Source organism: Delphinus delphis, chromosome 5, assembly GCF_949987515.2.
Source record: "Delphinus delphis chromosome 5, mDelDel1.2, whole genome shotgun sequence".
NCBI classification, from domain to species: Eukaryota; Metazoa; Chordata; class Mammalia; order Artiodactyla; family Delphinidae; genus Delphinus; species Delphinus delphis.
In genome coordinates, this window is record NC_082687.1 from 36,017,215 (window position 1) to 36,039,382 (window position 22,168).

General features: G+C 36.7%; 1 protein-coding gene across 7 annotated transcripts in view; it reads left to right on the forward strand.

The window, feature by feature from the left end:
- The window catches only part of KLHL8 (kelch like family member 8), a 58,058-nt gene extending 45,297 nt beyond the window's left edge, over nt 1-12,761 (forward strand). For 6 of the 7 annotated variants that reach the window (XM_060012196.1, XM_060012195.1, XM_060012200.1 and 3 more), the window contains 5 exons: nt 465-576; nt 4,461-4,629; nt 4,853-5,012; nt 8,979-9,180; nt 9,397-12,761. In XM_060012196.1, coding sequence (XP_059868179.1) covers nt 465-576; nt 4,461-4,629; nt 4,853-5,012; nt 8,979-9,180; nt 9,397-9,520 — 767 coding nt within the window. In that variant the 3' untranslated portion in view covers nt 9,521-12,761. The remainder of the gene's footprint in view (nt 1-464; nt 577-4,460; nt 4,630-4,852; nt 5,013-8,978; nt 9,181-9,396) is intronic. The other variant, XM_060012202.1, reaches the window with a different exon arrangement.
- The last annotated feature ends 9,407 nt before the right edge of the window (nt 12,762-22,168 follow it).

Genomic DNA, 22,168 nt, shown 5'->3' on the forward strand with positions numbered 1-22,168 from the left:
AAAACATATTTTAATAAAAAACAAAAATCATCTGTAACCCAGACACCTAAATAGTCACAGTTACCATTTTGGTATGTTAATAGTTCCAATTTTTATTTGTTTCATTTAGAAAAGGTTTGATATATTAAGAGTTTTATATTTTCTTTATACAAGAGCATTTTTTCATTTTATTAAACATTCTTTGCAAGGATGATTAGTGATTTCATCTACTAAGTAATAAAAAGTTGGGAAACCTAAGGGCAGGATAATGTTTGAACATTTAAATAACTTGTAAAACAGCGTGTTTCAGGCATTTTATTAAGCAGAAGCTTACATTTATTTTCATTTGACTACTGAAGTGACTTGATCATAATGTTGAACAGAAGAATATTTGTTGAAAGTTAATTGTGCTATTTTAATTATATATTGATTATATATAAATTTATTTACTTGGAAACAAATGAAAATACTTCTTTACTTTACAGGTAAAGTGTATGCAGTGGGTGGACATGATGGAAATGAACATTTAGGTAGTATGGAGATGTTTGATCCTCTCAATAATAAATGGATGATGAAGGCATCAATGAACACAAAGAGGTAGATGAGCATGGACATTTATTTTGATTTGTTGGTGGAAAATAAAGAAAGCTTCCTATAACTGAAAGGGCTAATTTTTTACTCTACATTTTTAGAAACTTTAAATACCTTCCTAAACACATTTTGTGAAAGCATCCAATGTGATGCTTCGTTATAACTTTCAAAATTTTCCTGAGAATTAAGAATAGAATCATGTCTTTGAGTATGATAATGATTGTCATAGTTTTGACTCATACCTGAGCATTTATTTAAATTTTTATTTTGAAATAATTTAAAATATTCAGAAAAGTTTCAAAAATAGTTGCGTTCCTATGTACTAGTGGTGCTCAACTGAAGATAATTTTGCACATGGGGATACATTGACATCTAGTTTTCTATTCTTGATTAATTTAACATAGTATTTTTAACTGAGTTTTCTTGTGTGTTAGAAGTACGAAAACTTAGATGGAAATGTGAAGAGAGTTCGGCTGAAAAGAGATTTTTGGCCTTTTTTTCACTCATGAGGAGAAAGAATCTTAGTGGGGAAAACCTAGCCTTAAAATACACTACTTATCTATAAATGACATTTTAATACTTTAGTAGGGCTTGATTTATGCTACATGGTAACTACAAACAGTTTAAATTCTAACACATGAATTAAAATAGGGGAGAAAATCCTTAAGTACATTTTTAATCTTTATACTCTTGCCTCCTTATCATGCTAAGCTGGTTTTTAGCTGAGAATTGAGTGAAACTTGTCTAACAAAATAGCAGTTGAATTTCTTTAATCTTCTAAAATATACCCTGAGCACTACAATAGCTTTCCAACTGTATAAAAAATAATAGAACTGCATTTATTTTCTCATGTTATTTGTTTTTATAATTTGTATCCCCCCAAATCATTGTTTCAGTGTGTATTCCAAAATAATATTCATATGTTAAATACCTGGTTTTCTGTTTTTCCCCCTTTTTCTTTTTCATCTTTTCACTAAAATGGATACTGATGTTTGTTCAAGGTATGGTTTTATTGAAACCCATTATCCTAACAGAGCATCTCTAGGGGTTGATTTATTTATTCAGCAAATACTGGTTAAATGCCCATTACAGGATATACCAAGTGCTGAAGATACAGCAATAAATAAGACAGCCATAGAGCTTACATTCTAAAAGGCAAGATAGAAATAAAGACATAATTACAAGGGTAATAATGCTAGCACTAGCGTAAGTAAAGAATGCTTGAGAGTGGAGTCCCATTTAACCTAAGGTCTGAAGGAACAAAAGAATTTAGACTCATTAAGTGGTGGGTGGTGGGTGGTGTAAGGTTGGTGGATGGAAAGAGATGAAGAGCCTTTGAAAATCTGGAGATGAATGAGAGCTGAGAGCATGAAAGAAGTCCCATGTGGCTGACAGATCAAAGGGGATAGTGTCAACAGACAGCTGAAATAGCAGGCAAAAAATAAGGGCCTTTCAAGTTTGCCAAGATTTTTTAATCTGGTGCGCTTTGAAATACACACACATTTTTTTTTTGATAGTAGGGGAGTGATAGAATCAGATTTCTCTTTTCAAAGATCCTCTGCTATGAAATGGAGAATGTATTTGAGGAAGACCAGAGTGAAAACAGTCTGGGAAACCAAAAGGGTTATTGTAATATTTTTAGTCGAAGAAATAACGGTGGCTTGGACTAAAGTGGAAGAAGTTGAGATAGAGGAAAGAGGACATATTTGAGAGAGTTCAGAAGTGTACAGTCAACAAGAGTTTATAATAATTAGATGTGGGAGGTAAAAAGAACAATAAGGAAGAGGCTAAGATGATCCTTAAGTTTCTGGCTTAAACAACTGGATATGGATAGTGGTGTGACTTTCTGCATTAGGAAGAGCAAGACGGTGTACAGGATCAAGTTTTTGTTTGTCTTCTAATGGGTATATTAGTTTTCTCTTGCTGTGTAACCAATTATGACAAACTTAGAAGCTTAGAACAACATCCATTAATTAGTTCACAGTTCCACAGGTCAGAAGTCCAGGAACTGTAACTGAGTTTTCCACTTAGGCTCCACAAGACCAAAATCAAGGTGTAAGCTGTAGGCTCTAATGGAGGCTCTGGGGAAGAAACTACTTCCAAGGTCATTTAGGTTATTGATAGAATGCAGTTCTTTGTGATTGAAGGACTGAGTTTCTTGTTTTTACTGGCTGTAGGCCAGGGGTCACTCTCAGCTCCTAGAAGCCATTCTGAGGTCCTTTCCAAGTGCTCCCCTCAATCTTCAAACTAGCAGCGACTTGTAGAATCCACCACGTTCTTTGAGTTTCTGACCTGTCTTCTGCTACCAGCTGGAGAAACCTCTCTGCTTTTATAGGGCTTACGTGGTTAGATTAAGCTCATTCAGGTAATCTCCACTTTGCCATGTAACGTAGTATAATCATAGGAGTAAAACCAGAGGGTGAATATTGTGGAGGAAGACATCTTAAAATCTGCCTAGCACAAGGAGGTAGACAGTAAGTTTCACTTAGATTAAAGTTAAGGTTGAAGATCCAGACACACAGATTTGAAGTAGAAGCTGTATATATATCTGGAAATACATATTAGAGTTATAAATCTATGGAAAGAATGAAATTGCCTACAGAGAGAGTATAGGGTGATAAGAGGCCTTAGGGAACTTCATAATTCAGTGACAGCATAGAGAAGAAGGCACTGGTAAAGGAAGCTGAAAAGTACCAGCCAGAGATGTAATGGAGGAGGAAACTCAAACATGTGATGCCACAAAAATCAAGAGAGTTTTGAGGAGTAAGAAATAATCAATAGTGTCTTATGGTCTTGTGATTTAGGGGGTGGAGGGAGGGGGGAATTATATGGTATACTCACTTCTGCCACGATATAACACTTGTATATTCTAGAGTGTACACGCATGTGTTCACCTACACCTGAAAGTTTTTATAACCACAGTATTTTGTAAGTCATTGCTTTATACTCAAGGGAAAAGAAGTTAAGGACACAAAATGAATGACAACATTATCCTTAAGAATTCTTTCCTAGGATACTCTTTTGGTAAACTGAGAGTTATAATCTCAGTAGAGCAGCAGTTCTCTCCAGAAATAATAGTAGCTAATACACAGCACTGAATATGGGCTAATCACTGTTCTTGGTGCATTACCTATATTGACAAATTAATATCAGTTGTGTCTACTGCTTTCTCAAATGGGTGACAGATGAAGAAGCAAGGTAGTAAAGGTTTAAGCAATACACATTATCCAAAGTATATACCAGGTCAGTGACAGATAAATTTTAGAATCGTTCAACTTTTGATTGCTGCAGTGTGTTTTTTAAGAAATTGATATAATTTTTTTTTCAGTCACCATTATGATGAATTAGCTTTTAACATGGGCTAAGTCTCTTCTGTTCCAAGATAAATAGATGCCCTTCAGAAGTTAAGCAATGTGATATAAAGCTTGTAATATAAAATTGATGTTCTTTTGTGTGATGTAATGAAACACTGCAACAAAATGTGCTCTGCAATTACGTGAATTTAGTAATGAGATTGACTTCTGACCTCTGTAGCAGACCATCTCTGTCAATTCATCAGTCTCTTAATTATGCAACTGAGTGTTTTACTAACTGAATGTTTTGGACTCCATTTATAGTATTTTGTTGGGTTTTCCTTTATTATTTCATTTAAGTTTAAAGTAACCTGTGTAGGCTATGCATTATAAAACTCCAGAGGGCACTGTTCACATACACTTGCACAATTTGGCAACCCTGTAGCCATCTATTCAGAAACTTTGATAAACCTAAAAATAACGGGAAAAAGCCACATTGACATTTAATGTGATAAATGGGTACATTAGCAAAATTATTTTGCTACCTTTTTTCTGGAAACAAATGGAATGCTGAAGTGTCTTTTATTGTTTTTGCAGGCGAGGAATTGCCTTGGCCTCCTTGGGAGGCCCAATTTATGCAATTGGAGGGTTAGATGACAACACTTGCTTCAACGATGTTGAGAGATACGACATAGAATCTGATCAGTGGAGTACAGTGGCACCAATGAATACTCCCCGAGGAGGAGTTGGCTCTGTGGCTCTTGTGGTAAGTTATGTTGCAGCTTGCTCACTGGATTGCATTGCATCACATACCTAACCAAATAAGGAAAGGTCTGATGTATTCATATTTCCAGTATGCAGATATTGATTACACACCAGATTATTATATGAAATACTGCTTTCTTGCACATTCTGGTCTACCATTAGGACAGCATGTAAATCAATTCAAAATCTAATGTCTTGTGTTTTTTTTTTCTTTCTTTATTTAGAACCATGTTTATGCAGTAGGTGGCAATGATGGAGTAGCTTCTCTATCTAGTGTGGAGAGGTATGATCCACATCTCGATAAATGGATAGAAGTTAAAGAAATGGGTCAGCGAAGAGCAGGCAATGGAGTTAGTGAGCTCCATGGTTGCTTATATGTTGTTGGTGAGTGGATATTTCTCTAGTTTAATTTTTTACAGGACATACAATGATAGTGTCAGTGACACAAATTTACATTGCATTTAGGCCCAAGTGGAATCAGTCCTAAGATTTGCTTTTGAATTCTTAAGATTCATATTCAAGCTTCTTTGTTTACATCTTCATCTTTCATGTTTAAAACTCTACCTCTGTATTTTTACTTTACTTTTCTTGTCTTCATTTCAAGGGAATTGTGTTGACTAAGCAAACCAATAGGTATTTCATATGCATGATGGCAGTTAGTGTCTCTGTATTGCTTTTTGACTTACTGTATAATAGAGTTGGAGGGGAATAGCCAAAGCAATCTTGAGAAAGAAAAATGGAGGAAAAACGGAGCTGGAGGAATCAGGCTCCTGGACTTCAAACTATACTACAAAGCTACAGTAATCATGACAGTATGGTACTGGCACAAAAATAGAAATACAGATCAATGGAACAGAATAGAAAGCCCAGAGATAAATCTACACACATATGGTCACCTTATCTTTGATAAAGGAGGCAAGAATGTACAGTGGAGAAAAGACAGCCTCTTCAATAAGCGGTGCTGGGAAAACTGGACAGCTACATGTAAAAGAATGAAATTAGAACACTCCCTAACACCATACACAAAAATAAATTCAAAATGGATTAAAGACCTAAATGTAAGGCCAGACACTATTAAACTCTTAGAGGGAAACATAGGCAGAACACTCCATGACATAAACCACAGCATGATCCTTTTTGACCCACCTCCTAGAGAAATGGAAATAAAAGCAAAAATAAACAAATGAGACCTAATGAAACTTTAAAGCTTTTGCACAGCAAAGGAAACCATAAACAAGACGGAAAGACAACCCTCAGAATGTGAGAAAATATTTGCAAATGAAGCAACTGACAAAGGATTAATCTCCAAAATTTACAAGCAGCTCATGCGGCTCAATCTCAAAAAAACAAACAACCCAATCAAAAAGTGGGCAGAAGACCTGAATAGACATTTCTCCAAAGAAGATATACAGATTGCCAACAAACACATGAAAGAATGCTCAACGTCATTAATCATTAGAGAAATGCAAATCAAAACTACAATGAGATATCATCTCACACCGGTCAGAATGGCCATCATCAAAACATCTACAAACAATAAATGCTGGAGAGGGTGTGGAGAAAAGGGAACCCTCATACACTGTTGGTGGGAATGTAAATTGATACAGCCACTATGGAGAACAGTATGGAGGTTCCTTAAAGAACTAAAAATAGAACTACCATATGACCCAGCAATCCCACTACTGGGCGTATGCCCTGAGAAAACCATAATTCAAAAAGAATCATGTACCACAGTGTTCATTGCAGCTCTATTTAAAATAGCCAGGACATGGAAGCAACCTAAGTGTCCATCAACAGATGAATGGATAAAGAAGATGTGGCATATATATACAATGGAATATTACCCAGCCATAAAAAGGAACAAAGTTGAGTTATTTGTAGTGAGGTGGATGGACCTAGAGTCTGTCATACAGAGTGAAGTAAGAGAAAAAGAAATACCGTATGCTAACACATATATATGGAATCTAAGGAAAAAAAAAAAAAAGGTCATGAAGAACCTAGGGTCAAGACGGGAATAAAGACACAGACCTACTAGAGAATGGACTTGATACGGGGAGGGGGAAGGGTAAGCTGTGACAAAGTGAGAGTGTGGCATGGGCGTATATACACTACGAAACGTAAAATAGCTAGCTAGTGGGAAGTAGCCGCATAGCACAGGGAGATCAGCTCTGTGCGTTGTGACCACCTGGAGGGGTGGGATAGGGAGGGTGGGAGGGAGGGAGATGCAAGAGGGAAGTGATATGGGAACATATGCATAGGTATAACTGATTCACTTTGTTATAAAGCAGAAACTAACACACCATTGTAAAGCAATTATACTCCAATAAAGATGTTAAAAAAAAACTTAAAAGAGTTCTTGATAAGAGAGTGGGATATTGTTAGCACTTAAACATCTACAAGTAATAGAAGTAATACTGAGTATTTCAGTGCTTATGTGTATTGAATAAGAGAAATAACATATTTTTTTACCTTTTCAGTCTAGCCCAATCATCACAGCAGCTCTTTGAGGTAGTGAGAGACTGAGAGACTGAATAATATAGTCACAGGCCTAAATAAGTTGACAAGGCTGGAATTTGAAGCAGGGTCTGTGAGAACCCAGAGTTCTTACACTTACACCATTGCTACCTCTCTCAGCTCCCTATCTAGCACAGGCATTGACATATGTTATATCTCAACAGGAGTATCATTGTTGCTGTTACTTGTTAAATCTTCTGGGCACTTATAGTAGAACAGACATGGTAAAAATAAGACTGACTCACGTAGAACCTTAAAATAAAAACCCTCTTGGTCATTCAAGTTCTACTTAAAACAGGTACAACTGATTTGAATAAGAAAACTTTGAAGGTAACTGTATGTACAGGAAGCTAATTGCATCCTCCCTTTTCTGTTCCTCTGCTTTGAGTTCTTTGTTCAAAATTTATATGCATTAGCTAGGGAAATGATAGGGAGCCCATGAAAAAGAGGGCCATGAAAAATATAACTACCCTGTATTAAAAACTTAATCTCTTCTACATTAGCATTAGCAATAATTGAAAGTAGAGCCTTTGTTACAGTGAAAAAATGTTTTTTATCATGGTTGTGGTGGTGATAACACTATTACATTTGTTAAAAGTCACTGAATTATGAGCTAAGATCAGTGAATTTTATTTTATTTTTTAATTAATTAATTCTTGGCTGCGTTGATTCTTTGTTGCTGTGCACGGGCTTTCGCTAGTTGTGTCTAGCGGGGGCTACTCTTTGTTGTGGTGCGTGGGCTTCTCAGTGCTGTGGCTTCTTTTCTTGTGGAGCACAGGCTCTAGGCACATGGGCTTCAGTAGTTGTGGTGCATGGGCTCAGTAGTTGCGGCTCATGGGCTCTACAGTGCAGGCTCAGTAGTTGTGACTCACGGGCTTAGTTGCTCCACGGCATGTGGGTTCTTCCCGGACCAGGGCTCGAACCTGTGTCCCCTGCTTTGGCAGGCGGATTCTTAACCACTGCACCACCAGGGAACTCCTGATCAGTGAATTTTACCTCAATTGATTTAATAAAATTAAACCCATTAGAGAAGTTAACTTTGTTGATTTTTTTTTTAACCTGACCTTGTTTCTAAATAGACTGTCAGAATATCAACACTTCTGTCCTCAGGAAAATAGGCTTAATCATCAGGGAGACCTATTACTCATGTAGACTGAGGTGGAGCCTAAAAAGAGACACATATATTTTTAAAGGAAAGAGCACTGTTAAAATAGCAGTCTCTGTGTTTAACAATCAGGAACATAATAAGTAACATTGTTAAGATGATCTGTGGAGAGGACTGTCGTCATCTAGAATAGGGAGCATGAAGATGTAGTTTTGGCAAAAATTGGTAAGAATTCAGTCATAGTCCACCATCTCTGTAATTATGATTACGATTATAGTACTAAGGGAAACAGTTGGAAAACTTTGACATATTTAAATGAGTCAAGTGACTTAGTGTAGTTTATTCTCTTCTCAAGCCTTCTTACTGTTTAAAAATCTAATATATACATGTACACACAAAGAGAAGGAATCTCAGTACTTTCTTGCTTGCCTCTAGGAAGCTAAGGGAAAATTATATGAATGTCCGTGGGTTTTTTTCCTCCTAAATTATCTGCTTAAATATAGGGACTTTAGTTTTTCTCACTTTAAGATTTTTAATCCTAATATTGAGGAAAATACTATTTAAATTATCTTGAATTGTAGTAAATGTATAATAGGAGTTGGTAGTAGTGATAGATGTTGGGGTTTTCTAAAATGTTTTGAAAAGATTGGTTTGTAGAAGCTATTGAACTGAAATTTAATGGTTAATTTCTATGAAACATAATGCTATTTTAAAAATCTTTCTTTATATAGGTGGTTTTGATGATAATTCTCCTCTGAGTTCAGTTGAGCGGTATGATCCTCGAAGCAACAAGTGGGATTATGTAGCAGCCCTTACCACTCCCAGGGGTGGAGTGGGGATCGCAACAGTGATGGGCAAAATCTTTGCAGTTGGTGGTCATAATGGCAATGCATACTTAAATACAGTAGAAGCATTTGATCCAGTGCTGAATAGGTAATTTTTATTTCCTTTACACTTTAATGGGATCTTCCAGTAACAGATTATTCCGGAGTGCTAAAATGCTGCTACATGTAGTTAATAGAAAACTTTGGGGATAGCTTACTATCTTTCAAAACCAGTCCCATAATAGGGATTTTTTTGTTTTGTCTTTTGAGTAAAGTAAATCATGATTTGTTTTAAGATAACATCCTTTCTCCTCTATCTTTTCAGGTGGGAGCTTGTTGGATCTGTGTCTCACTGCAGAGCTGGAGCAGGTGTAGCTGTGTGTGCCTGTTTAACTAGCCAAATTCGAGATGTAGGTCATGGATCCAGTAATGTGGTTGACTGTATGTGACTTGAACTCCAGCCACCAACAATTTAATAACATCTGATAGGCAAGAAAGACTACCAGTATTTTGTAATGGCCACCTTTGAACAATTTTAACTACTACTAGAGTCTCATTTAAATGTAAACTGTTGTATTGTGACTAAGTGCAACTTTTGAAATGGTAGCTGAAACTACTAGTAATAAAGTTCATACTTCCCACTTTAACAAATAATGAAGTAGGGAAGGAAGACACTCTAACCTGAAACCATCTCTCCTCCAAAAAAAATGTGTTTAAAGGAGTGCCAAAACCTTGAAATTCCTTTTTTTAAAAAGTGTGTATGAATCAAAATGTAAAATGAAGTCATTTGCTGAGCTTTTGCCTAAAGGTGTTAACCTTAGGCAGTGGATTTTTCCTAGAGGGGAGATTGGAACCTATTCATCAACACAAGGATATCAGGACACATAACAGACCTGCTCCATTTGAAGATCTTTTCTACTTGGTGCTGATGAATTTATGCCTTGCTTTTTCTAGGTGTTGAGTTTTCAATTCCTTGGCTATTACAGAAATAGGAAAAATGTTTCATCTTTCTGAGTGCCCTTTAGTTGTGTTTTCAGAAGCTTATAGGAATGCTGTGGGAAGCCCTTAATTTCAGTTTGAATTGCTAGGACACCAAAAGATCTAACTGAACTAATTCCCTCTGAACGAATCTGCAGTTTTATTTTTTCATTGCATGCCGAAAGGATTTGTTTCATAATCAAAAATTGAACCAGAGGGGATATTAGAGGAGAAGGCTTTAAAGTCGACATTATTCTAGTGCCCATTTGAGAGCCTTGAGAGGGAATGGTGTCCATTACATGACTCCCTAATGAGGAGACTCCAAAAATATGTTTAACACTCTTCTTTGATTTAGTCATTTCATTTTGAACCCAAGATTTATTATCTTTCTATTTTGTTATTTGCCACCATCATAGTTTTTCTAAACTGTACAGAGTCTGGATTTATTTATTTTCAGTAAATGAATGCATTTTTACAAAAACCCTTTATAGATTGTAGTTGAACTGTTGAATACTTCAAGTCCATCATTACCAATAAAAGATATTGTAAAAACAGAAAGATTGAAACTGTTTTTCCTGTTATATTTAATTCTCTCCAGTATATTTATTGAACTTTAATTGAAAATATTTCTTTAGATTACTTTAAAGCCCAGGATATTGATATATCTACTGATCTAACAGCTCTTCATGGTTTTAGCAGCATTATAAAGTGGCTTATTTGTTATATGTGTATATTTTTATAAATATTTATGAAGAATATTAAAATATTATATTTTGTATTTGCAGTGCAAGTTTGGTACCTCTCTTTTAGGCCTTCCTAAATTTTCCTTTAGTCATGCCTTAGAATTTAGTATAGTTTACTGCTGTCAGTCATCTTGTTCACAAGGAAGCTGCGGCAGTGAAGAACACTACTCCGTCTGTCCAGCCCTGAAGGTCATTGCCTAGTAGCTGTGATGGTCCTTATTAAATGGCAACCTAGGCTTGTCAGTACAGTAAGGCAGAAGGCCACATTTCAAAAGCCAATGCCTTGTATATATTAGATCAAAAAAATAAGAAGAAAAAATTGTAAGTGGGCTCAGCTAGCAGATAAAGGTCTATCGTGAAGCAGATTTAAATGTCCCAGTTTTTTGCTGTCAGCCTGTGGGCAAGTCCATAAGTCATTGCTGGATCTGAACCAGTGTTCTCTTGTACAATTGTAACCGTATTTCAGTCAATCCCAAAAGCATTTAACTCTGTAGCACTCAGTGGACTGGCTACAACTGGCTGGATGTGGAGGATGAGGCTCAAAACCTGGCTTCAGCTATTTCTTATGTCAAATGGAGTTCTTGTATTATAATGCTTGTCTAGGTATGGTTACTAGTGTGTTACATGTATTTTTGTGGGGGAGGGGATCTTTTATTCTTTCTAAGATCATTTAAAATGTTTTTTTCTTTAACATATTTCTGCCTTTGTCATGTGTATAGCATTTAGGAACATGAAGGTGTTACATTTCCATTACTGGTTTTATCTATACAGTAGTCATCTAACATTACTAAGTTGGTACCCTAGCTACCCATAAAATATGAACTACTCATAAGGGAAGTAAAGTGAAGTAAATGGAACATGTGGCTGGCTGTTACATCATGTGTGGGTAGTCAGAAGCACAGCCTTGAAGGACCTGACAATGGTTTGAAAAATTAATAGTAGAGTCAATATGCACCGTCTCTTTATTAGAAACATATTCTTTGAGATATGAAATGTGAATCAGGCTGAAGGAATCATGCAACTGAAAGGTGATTATATTCACAGGAACAGAAGGATGAAATATTCAAAGAAGATGGCTACTTAATTGTGAGGCCTGTCCCTTTAACCTCAGATGTTAAGATCACCTACCAAAAAGACATAAAGTAGAGCTAAAATTCTAAATTATAAATGGAAAAAAGAAAAAGTAAAAATTTGCATATTTCTTTGAAAAGTATTTCTAGTTGCTTCTGTGTGATTCTCCCGAATAGTTATTAAAGCCACTGCTTTTACTGTGTTGTACTGCCACTTTAAAAACAAATTACTTGATACTGTTTTTGACTAATTTCACTATATTCTGTGTAACTAATTTATTTTTAAATGTTTGAATAAACTGTGCACTCTAAGGAGTATTATTCATTCTCTTAATTCCTAAATGCATTTTAAACTTACAGTGCTGTTAAATGCCTAGATAAGAGATTGTTGAAATTGCAGAAACTACTCTTGCAAATGGTACACTTGAGTGTTTTGTTCCTTTTTTCTCCATGTCTTATATCATAGAAAATGCATTTAGAATCTAATTCATGTCTTATTGGTTAAGAATGTTTTCTGTGGTTTCTTGTATCAGACTTCTAAAGAAATTATATTGGGGTGTCATTGACTCTGTCTCTTTTTCTCCTTTATGTGGAGTAAACAAGTGGCAATAAAACTTCTCTATAATATTTTCTTAAAACCATGTATTAGTGTAGTAGTATTCCAGCAAATCAAAATAATAAATTATCATATATACTACCAAGTACTGAGATCAGAAAGTTGCTATTTATTGATTCAAAATATGTTGCATGTACCTATTATAAGTAGGAACTTCTTCCTATGTAGTGTTCATAACTTTGCTTTTCATTGTTTGATTGCTTTTATAGAATCTTTTCAAAACTATGTAATTGTTTATTCTTGATCCTTCAAATACAAAATTGATGTAGTAGTTGCTGGAATATTTTTCTCCTCAAAGAAAAGATCTTTATGTTTAACTGAAAATAGGAAGATTTTTGTTAACCTGTACAAAAATTAAAGGTTAAAGGCAACTGATTTGAGCAATTGTCTCTTCAGCAATTGTAGACTTGTACTATATAGAAATAAGATTCTTTATGCATTAAGATGTTGTCCTTCCAATTAGTAACCTTATGAAGCTATAATTATGTTTTTCTACTTGCCATTGCTAAAAACTTTTCTGAAACTTCTCTTTGAAAACAACCTGAACATCCATTTGTAAGTCATCCAAGAGAACTAGTCTCATCGTAGTTATATGTTAATTTGGACCAGAATCTTAATAATGGCCCTATGTAGTTTATTCATCAGACTTGATTCAAAATATTTTATGACTATCACAGGTTAAATCTACCCTCAAAGAATTAGGTTTTCCTCTACTGGAAAAAAAATTTTCAAAAGTAAACAGTTCCAATGGAAGATTTCTAAAATTACCCTGAGCAATAGTAACTTCAGTGAAAGAAGTCTATATCATCTTTAGAAAGTCAAATACTGTACGATTTCAGTTATATGTGGAATCTAAAAAAAACAAAACGCATGAACATAACAGAAACAGAGTTATAGATACAGAGAATAAACAGGTGGTTGCCAGAGAGGAGGATGGGGAGAGGGGAGAGAAATAGGTGAGGGAGATTATGAGGTACAGACTTCTAGTTGCAAAATACATGAGTCATAGGTATGAAAAAAAGGGGGGGTCTTTGAAAGGAAACTATTTAAATGCAAAAATTCTGGTGGTTTTTGTTTTAACAAGTCATTTTTCCATTATCTTATTGGTTGTGGCTGAATTTAGTCCATCTGAACCATAAGGAGTTTCTTAAATTTGGGTAGTAGTCATGGGGAGTATTAATAACTACAATTTGTTTAATGTATAGTCTTCACCAGTCGATTGATTGACTGATTGATTAATGGCTGTGTTGGGTCTTTATTGCTGTGCACAGGCTTTCTCTAGTTCTGGTGAGCGGCGGCTTCTCATTGCAGTGGCTTCTCTTGTTGAGGAGCACGGGCTCTAGGCGAGCGAGCTTCAGTAGTTGTGGCGCACGGGCTTAGTTGCTCCGCGGCATGTGGGATCTTCCCGGACCAGGGCTCAAACCCGTGTCCCCTGCATTGGCAGGCGGATTCTTAACCACTGTGCCACCAGGAAAGTCCCACCAGTCACTTTATAATAATCTTCTAATCTTTACAGTCCCAAGCCCCACAGCATGCGGGATCTTAGTTCCCTGATTAGGGTTTGAACCCGTGTGCCCTGCAGTGGAAGCATGGAGTCCTGACCACTGGACCACCAGAGAGTTAAAGATTAGATTCAAATACAATAACTTGTCCAAGATCCACAACTAATCACTGGTTGACCAATATTCTTTGTGACTGAAAAATTCCAGTGTTCTACCTAACCACCTATGCCTCTGCTTTCTCAAATATCTGTAGATCTATATTTAAGGAAAGGTGATTTTCTTTTTCATAGTTTCTTTGTAGCAGTATGAAAGTATTTATGGTCACCATTTCTCTTTTTTGGTCACTTTCCATTTATTGAGATATAATTGACATAAGTTTTAGGTACGCAACGATTCAATACATGTATGTATTGTGAAATGGTCACCACAAGAATCCATCATTACACATAGTTACAGTTTTTTTTCTTGTGATGAGTTTTAAGATCTCTCTTAGCACTTTCAGATATGCAATACCGTTCTATTAACTATAGTCACAATGGTGTATGTTACATCCCCAGGACTTATTTATTTTATAACTGGAAATTTGTACCTTTTGACCTCCTTTACCTATTTCTCCCACCCGCTACATTGCCTCTGGTAACCACTGATCACTATATTTCTCTATGTAATATTTGATACATATACAAAAATATATGTAACATTGAAGTTATTAAGCACAGTAATAAAACACCTGTGTATTCACTCCCTAATTAAGAACTAGAACATTTCTGGTAGTATTGACTCTGCCTTTGTGTTCCTTCTCTATTCCAGTCCCCAGCCTCCCCTTCTCCCCAGAGGTGAGTACTGTCCTGAACCAATCATTCATTCCTTTGCTTTTTTTCTTTTGTTTTTATACAAATATACCAAAGCCACATATTGTTTACTTTTGTTGGTGAGCTTTATAAAATATAGTATTCTGTATGTAGTCTTAGTAATTTGATCTTTTCATTCAACAGGTTCATTTTTATAATTTATGTTGGGTATAGTTTTCCATATTTTTGCTTTTACAGTGCTAAAATGAACACTTGTATACAGTTTCTTGGTACACATGTGCAAGTTTCTTTAGAGTATAAACCTAAAAGCAGAGTTGGTTGTAAGACATATGCTTGATCAGCTTCATAACAGTTTTATAAGGTAATGTGAAATTATTTTCCAAAATTGTTGTGTGAGTTTACATTATGGTTTATTATTTACTTTCTATTGTAAGACCTGATTCTTACCAATCTGTTAGGTGTAAGATGATATTTTATTGTGGCTTTAATTTGCATTTTCTTGATTGTTGAGCTGAACATGTTTCCATGGTTATTAGTCTTTCCAGTTTCTCCTGTGAAATGCTTCTTGATGTCCTTTTTCCATTTTATCTATTTTTTTCTCATTTACATGAGTTCTTCATAATAGGATACTAATATTTCCATTTATTTTTATTGCACATATCTTCTAGTTTATGGCTTTTCACTTGGTTATTTTTTATTTTTATTGTTTTTGCGGTACGTGGGCCTCACTGCTGTGGCCTCTCCCGTTGCAGAGCACAGGCTCCGGACACGCAGGCTCAGCGGCCATGGCCCACGGGCCCAGCCGCTCCGCCGCATGTGGGATCTTCCCAGACCGGGGCACAAACCCGTGTCCCCTGCATCAGGAGGCGGACCCTCAACCAGTGCGCCACCAGGGAAGCCCTTCACTTTGTTTTTTGATAAAGAAAACTTCTTAACTTTAATGTATTCACATGTTCTCTTTTGTGTCTTAAGAAATTTATTGTCTATTCTGAAAGAAAATCTCTCATACATAGTCTTTAGTCCACCTGGAATTGATTTGTGTATGTGTGAGAGAGAAAAACTTTATTTTTTTACTGTGTGGATAGCCAGTTTTCTTCACACTGTTTAGTGACTAATCCATGCTTACCTCTGAACTTTATCTACATGGCCAATTTCCATGTAAGTAAACATCTGGGACTTTCTATTCTATTCCATTGGTCAGTCTGTCTAACCAAGAGCTGAGTGACACATAGGATGAATTACAAAGTATTCTCTCTTTTCTATTCTCTGAATTATTTAACATTGAAATAATCCATTTCTCAAATATTTAATAGAACTTACTTGTAAAACCACCTGAACCTACCACCTTTTGAGGAAAAATTAACTGCCAATTCAATATCTTATTGGTTATATGACCTTTTAGGATTTTTGTTTTAAGTCCATTTTGGTAAGATTTACTTTTTAAAATATCATTTGCTGGATCCCACAAGTTTTATTTGCACTGTTTTCATTAATGTTCACTTCTAAACATTTCGTAAATGTTCATTCCATGTTTTCTTTTGATCTGTGAGTTTAGAAGTATATTTTTAAATTACCAAGTATGTTTTTTTCTTTACTTTGGTCTGACCGTGATCTGTTGGACTCCACTTCATGGAAATGTATTGAGACCTGTTTTATTGCCTGTTATGTTAAAATTTGTTATTTGTGTATTCTTGAAAAGCCTGACTAATGTTGTAATGCAGTTTCTGTATTTGTACGTCATACCAAACTAGCTAATTGTGTTCTCAGGCTTCTACATATTGCTGTGTTTTTTTTTTTGGTTGTTTGACCTATCAATAGACAGAAGTGTGTTGCCATTCCATATTGTGATTAGTTTTCTGTGTGTGTGTGTGTGTGTGTGTGTATGTTGAGGTTTTCTGATGTACATTTATGCTAATTTTAAAAAATTGAACGTTTTGTTTTTAGGTAGTGTATTTTCAGGTATGTATTTGATTCTGTCTGTTCATAGGGGCTTTATCCTGGACTGGAACTTGTATTGGTTAGTTTTGAAGAGTTCACGAGGCCCAGCCATTTCAGACCTGCCTCAGACCCTTTGTTCTCTCTTGCTATTGGAGAAGGCAGAAACACCTTCCAGTTTCAGTGCTGTTCTGGAGTTGGTCCTCCAAATATCTCAGTGAGTGCCTTTGGCTCTCTTGTGATTCACATACTGCTTGCTTCCCCCCTGCTCAGTTATTAATATTGTGCAGGTCTTATATCTGCTCAAATTGTGGGGTTCCTGAAACACCTAGTTTGATTAGGATATTGTTTTAAAATTTTTGTTATCCTACTTACCCTGGCTGGTTTATGTTTTTGGAGGGGTGAGGATTAACTGGTCAGAAATTTTACCATAGTTGTCCAGGAAGTTTTTTTAAATGAAGGTTTTTTGTGTTTCTCCTCCACCTCCTTCTTTTAGCGGTTAACCTTGGAATTTTTATGGCGTAGTTAACAATCTAAAGTTAATCAGTGTGTTTAATGTCTTTCTGAACAATGAGGACCTTAGAACACTAAAATTCATCACCTTTCTTTCCAACCTTTGTTCAGTATTTCAGTTATTTCCCAACCCACATTTAAACATTATTAAATATTTATTTGGGTTTACTTTGATCGTATTTCTTTTGTGTATCTCAGACATTCCTTCTGAACTAATTTTTTGCTAAAGGATGTATTTCTAGAAGTTATATGAGGGAAATTCTGTTTAAATAATCTCAGTTTTGGTTCATCTGAAAAATGTCCTTATTTTACTGTCATTTTTAATTTTTTCAGCTTTATTGAAGTGTAATTGACAAAATTGTATATATTTTGATGATTTGACATATGCATATTGTTATGCAGGTTAATTAACACATCCATTACCTCACAGTTACCTACCTTTGTGTGTGTGGTGAGAACACTTAAGGTTTACACTCAGTAAATACATGTACTGTTATTCCTGATAGTTGTACTAGGATACAAGTCTAGTTGGTTTTCTCGTGGTGTTTTGAAGTTGTTATTCCACTGTCATCCGTTTTCCTTTGTACTTTAGTACAGCTGCAGTCTTTCCTTCCTACAGATCTCCTTTTTCTCTTCTGCTTTTTTTTTTTTTTTTTGCGGTACGCGGGCTTCTCACTGCTGTGGCCTCTCCGGTTGCGGAGCACAGGCTCCGGATGCGCAGGCTCAGCGGCCATGGCTCACGGGCCCAGCCGCTCCGTGGCATGTGGGATCTTCCCAGACCGGGGCACAAACCCGTGTCCCCTGCATCGGCAGGCGGACTCTCAACTACTGCGCCACCAGGGAAGCCCTCTCTTCTGCTTTTAAGATCTCATCTGTTCTGTAGTTTCACTATAATGTATCTAGATGTGTCTTTGTATTTGTCCTGCTAGTATACATTGTGCTTCTTATATTTGTGATGTGTATCTTTCTGATCTGAAAATTTATTTCATGGACTCTTTGAATATTACTTCTGTCCTCTTTTTCTGGGATTTGAAACTCTCTTCCTATTTACTAATTTTCACTTCGGCTCTGTGTAATCTTTTGTAAAGAACATTGAGTTTTTAATTTTAATTACTATGTTTTTCATTTCCAAAAGTCCTTTGTTCTTTTTTGTTTTTTGTTTTTGTTTTTTTGGCGGTATGTGGGCCTCACTGCTGTGGCCTCTCCCGTTGTGGAGCACAGGCTCCGGACGCGCAGGCTCAGCGGCCATGGCTCACGGGCCCAGCCGCTCCACGGCATGTGGGATCTTCCCAGACCGGGGCACGAACCCGTGTCCCCTGCATTGGCAGGTGGACTCTCAACCACTGCGCCACCAGGGAAGCCCTGTTCTTTTTTAGATATGCTTGGTAATTTTGATGGATTCTTATTCTTCTTTTTCTTTTGTTTGTATCTTTTTCTTTGGGCAGTTTATACATGTTTAATTCTATATCCTATGGCTGATAGATCCAGTATCTGAAGTCTTTTGGGGGTCTAAATCTGTTTATCGTCTCTGCAATTTTCCTTATGGTGCCATTCTTTCCTGTTTGGTGATTTTATTTTGTAAACGTACCCTTAACTGAACCTGTGGAAATCCAGAGGTTCCAAATTGGGCATGTTCTGAGAGGTTTTACATTTGCTCCTCTAGGCCAGGAACTGCCCCTGGGACTTTTTTTTTTTTAACGTCTTTATTGGAGTATAATTGCTTTACAATGTTGTGTTAGTTTCTGCTTTATAACAAAGTGAATCAGCTATACATATACATATATCCCCATTTCTCCTCCCTCTTGCGTCTCCCTCCCAACCCTCCCTATCCCACTCCTCTAGGTGGTCACAAAAGCACCGAGCTGATCTCCCTGTGCTATGCGGCTGCTTCCCACTAGCTAGCTATTTTACATTTGGTTGTGTATATAAGTCCATGCTACTCTCTTACTTCGTCCCAGCTTACCCTTCCCCCTCCCCAGGTCCGCAAGTCCACCCTGGGTCATTTTTGCTCTGTTCTTGGCTCTTGGCCTAATGTGAGGTGCTCAGGTTCAGCTCCTCCCCTTACTGTGGGTTCAGTGGTCTCCCAGCGCTGATACTGGTATTTGTCCTTGGGGCAACTGTGGCTTTTCTGTTTACTTACACTCCTGCTCAGGTTCCCACTTACATATTGGCCTCGGCGGTTTCCCTGCTTTCCTGAGAAGCCAGTAAAGCAGTTAAAATTATGTTTATAATTTAAGAACTAACAGTAGTAGGAGAGCCCTTCAGACTATGTAGTCTTTCATAACCCCCACAAGCAAAAAGGTGCCACTACCATCTGTAGAGCGCCCAAAAGGGCATAGTTTTGTCTTAATTGATATTTACTTACCTTATATACTACTAGATCTCTCTAGTAAAACTTATTTGTTGAATATCTTTGTAGACCTTAACAGAAGAAGCTTTTTGGTCCCATGTATTTGTCATGCCTGAAGTTTTTTCTTACATTTAAACTGGGAGTTCATAATTCATAAAATGTAAGATTCCTTGGCATAGCTGTGTCTGTCACGTGGTGCCTCTTTGCTCTGAATGTCTCAAGTATCAGTTATTTTATATATACCACTCCCTTAGCACATTGATGTTATAAATTCCTTCATAAAGATGACTAAAGTACTGATGTAGATTCAGAAAATAACTGCATTCTGCCTGAAACTTTGCAACCTTTCTTTTGTTTAAAAAAAAAATGTTTCTGTTTTGGCCTTTGGCCAAAAGTTATAAAGGTCTTACCTGACCATAAATTCCCTGATTTCCTCCTATTCGTCTGCAAACAAGTATCTTTATTCTTGTCTGGAGACCAGAGTTCAGGACTGAGTGACACAGTGGCTATTTGTACTACATTCTAACACAGTTGTCTGGTTTTCCTCCTACTTGTTTCATTTCTCAATCCCTGTTTTAATGCAGTACCGAATCAGTGTGTTTTCTTGGGAGTCAGCTTTATTGAATTATAATTCATATGATACAAATTGACCCACTGGGTTTATAATCCATGATTTAGTAAACTTAGAGTTGTGCCAACATCACCATAATCCAGATTTAGTTCATTTGCATCATGCTCCCAAAATTTTCATGAGCCCTTCTTGGAGTTAATCTCCACTTCTCCCCTCCTTTCCTCCCTGCCTCTTGCTCAAGGTAATCATTGATATGGTTTCTGCCCATAACTTTGCTTTTTCTGGGTATATCATGTAAGTGAAATCAAACTCTATATAGTGTTTTGCACCTGCTTGTTTCACTTAGCATAATGTTTTTGAGGTTCATTTCATCCATACTGTAACATTTTTAATACTGAATAGTAGTACATCTTATGCATACACCACATTTTGTTTATCCATTTACCAGTTGATCATCTGAATTGCTTCTAGTTTGGGGCTGTTATGCAAAATGCTGCCATGAATATCCATAAACATGTCTTAATGCGAATATGTTTTCATTTATCTTCGGTGAGTTCATACAAGTGGAATTGCTGTTTCTTTTAAGAAACTACCAAAATGTTATCCACAGGGGCTGTACTATGTTATTATATTCCTATCAGTACTGTATGAGGTTTCTGCTTTCTCATCATCTTCTCCAGCACTTTGTGTTGTCTTTCTCTTTGATTATAGCAATTCTCCGGGATGTGAAGTGGTATCTCATAGTGGTTAAACCAATGTGGGTTTTTTGGTGGTGTTTTTTTTTTTTTTTTTTTAATAGCATTTTCTCCCTAAAGGAAATGGCTGCTCTCTAGTGGTGCGTTCCTCACATTACACTTGGGAAAAGGGCATTTATAACAAGCCTAAAGCATGTTAAAATTTACATTCATTCATGTTGTGCCTATATTGTTTAGCACGCTGAGTGCAATTTGAGGACCAGGTTCAAAATGTTTTCCTGGGCTTCCCTGGTGGTGCAGTGGTTGAGAGTCTGCCTGCCTATGCAGGGGACACAGGTTCGTGCCCCGGTCCGGGAAGATCCTACATGCCGCGGAGCAGCTGGGCCTGTGAGCCATGGCCGCTGAGCCTGCGCGTCTGGAGCCTGTGCTCCGCAACGGGAGAGGCCACAACAGTGAGAGGCCCACGTACCACAAAAAAAAAAAAAAAAAAGTCTTCCTAATTACCCCTATTAATAACCCTCAGGACCTGGTTGGTCGGCTGTGGCTTTTACTTAATCCTGGAGGTGCAAAAACACCAAGTTTTTGTGCTTCAGATCTCATCCACTTTATATAGTCACATCTTTTGGCATAAAGGTTGACACCTGTGGAGTGGCTAATGCCTATGAAGATAGGGAGAAAAAGGCCAGAAACAGTTTTGTTGACTCAAACTTACCACATCCTTTCAAACCAGAGCCAGAGGAGTAAATAATTCTTACTAGTGGAATGAATGTAAATTCCTTTTAATGAATTGCACACAAATGGACTGTCTGGTGGCTCCTTCGTATTTTAAGGTAACACTTTGTAAATATGCCTGTAGAGAGTTGTAAAATTTTAGAAGAATGGGTCTCAGGTGCCCCTAGGCTCCTGGGGCTCTGCTGAAATGAGAGCACCATGCACATTAAAAGCAGTGAAGAAATTGAGCTTAAGGAAGGAAACTAGCCAGGGACTAACTTAAGGGATGGTAAGTAAACAAAGATGTGGCTTCAGGAAATTAGGGTAGTAGAACTAAACATTTAATGGTTTAAAGTAAGAACTTACAAGTTTTGCTTTAATGCAACAGGATATCATTCTTTTAAAAGTGGAGAGAATGTACGTATGTGAAATTTCCCTAACTTCTTATGCCTTAGCACAATGCATTTACCTAACAATGCATTTTGCTCTCCTGACATGGCTGTAAAATGATCATACATATGTGTATACATACATAGCACACACACAGATGCCTGAATACAAAACAGTAGCATGATGGATGGGCCTGCTCATGGTTGATTTA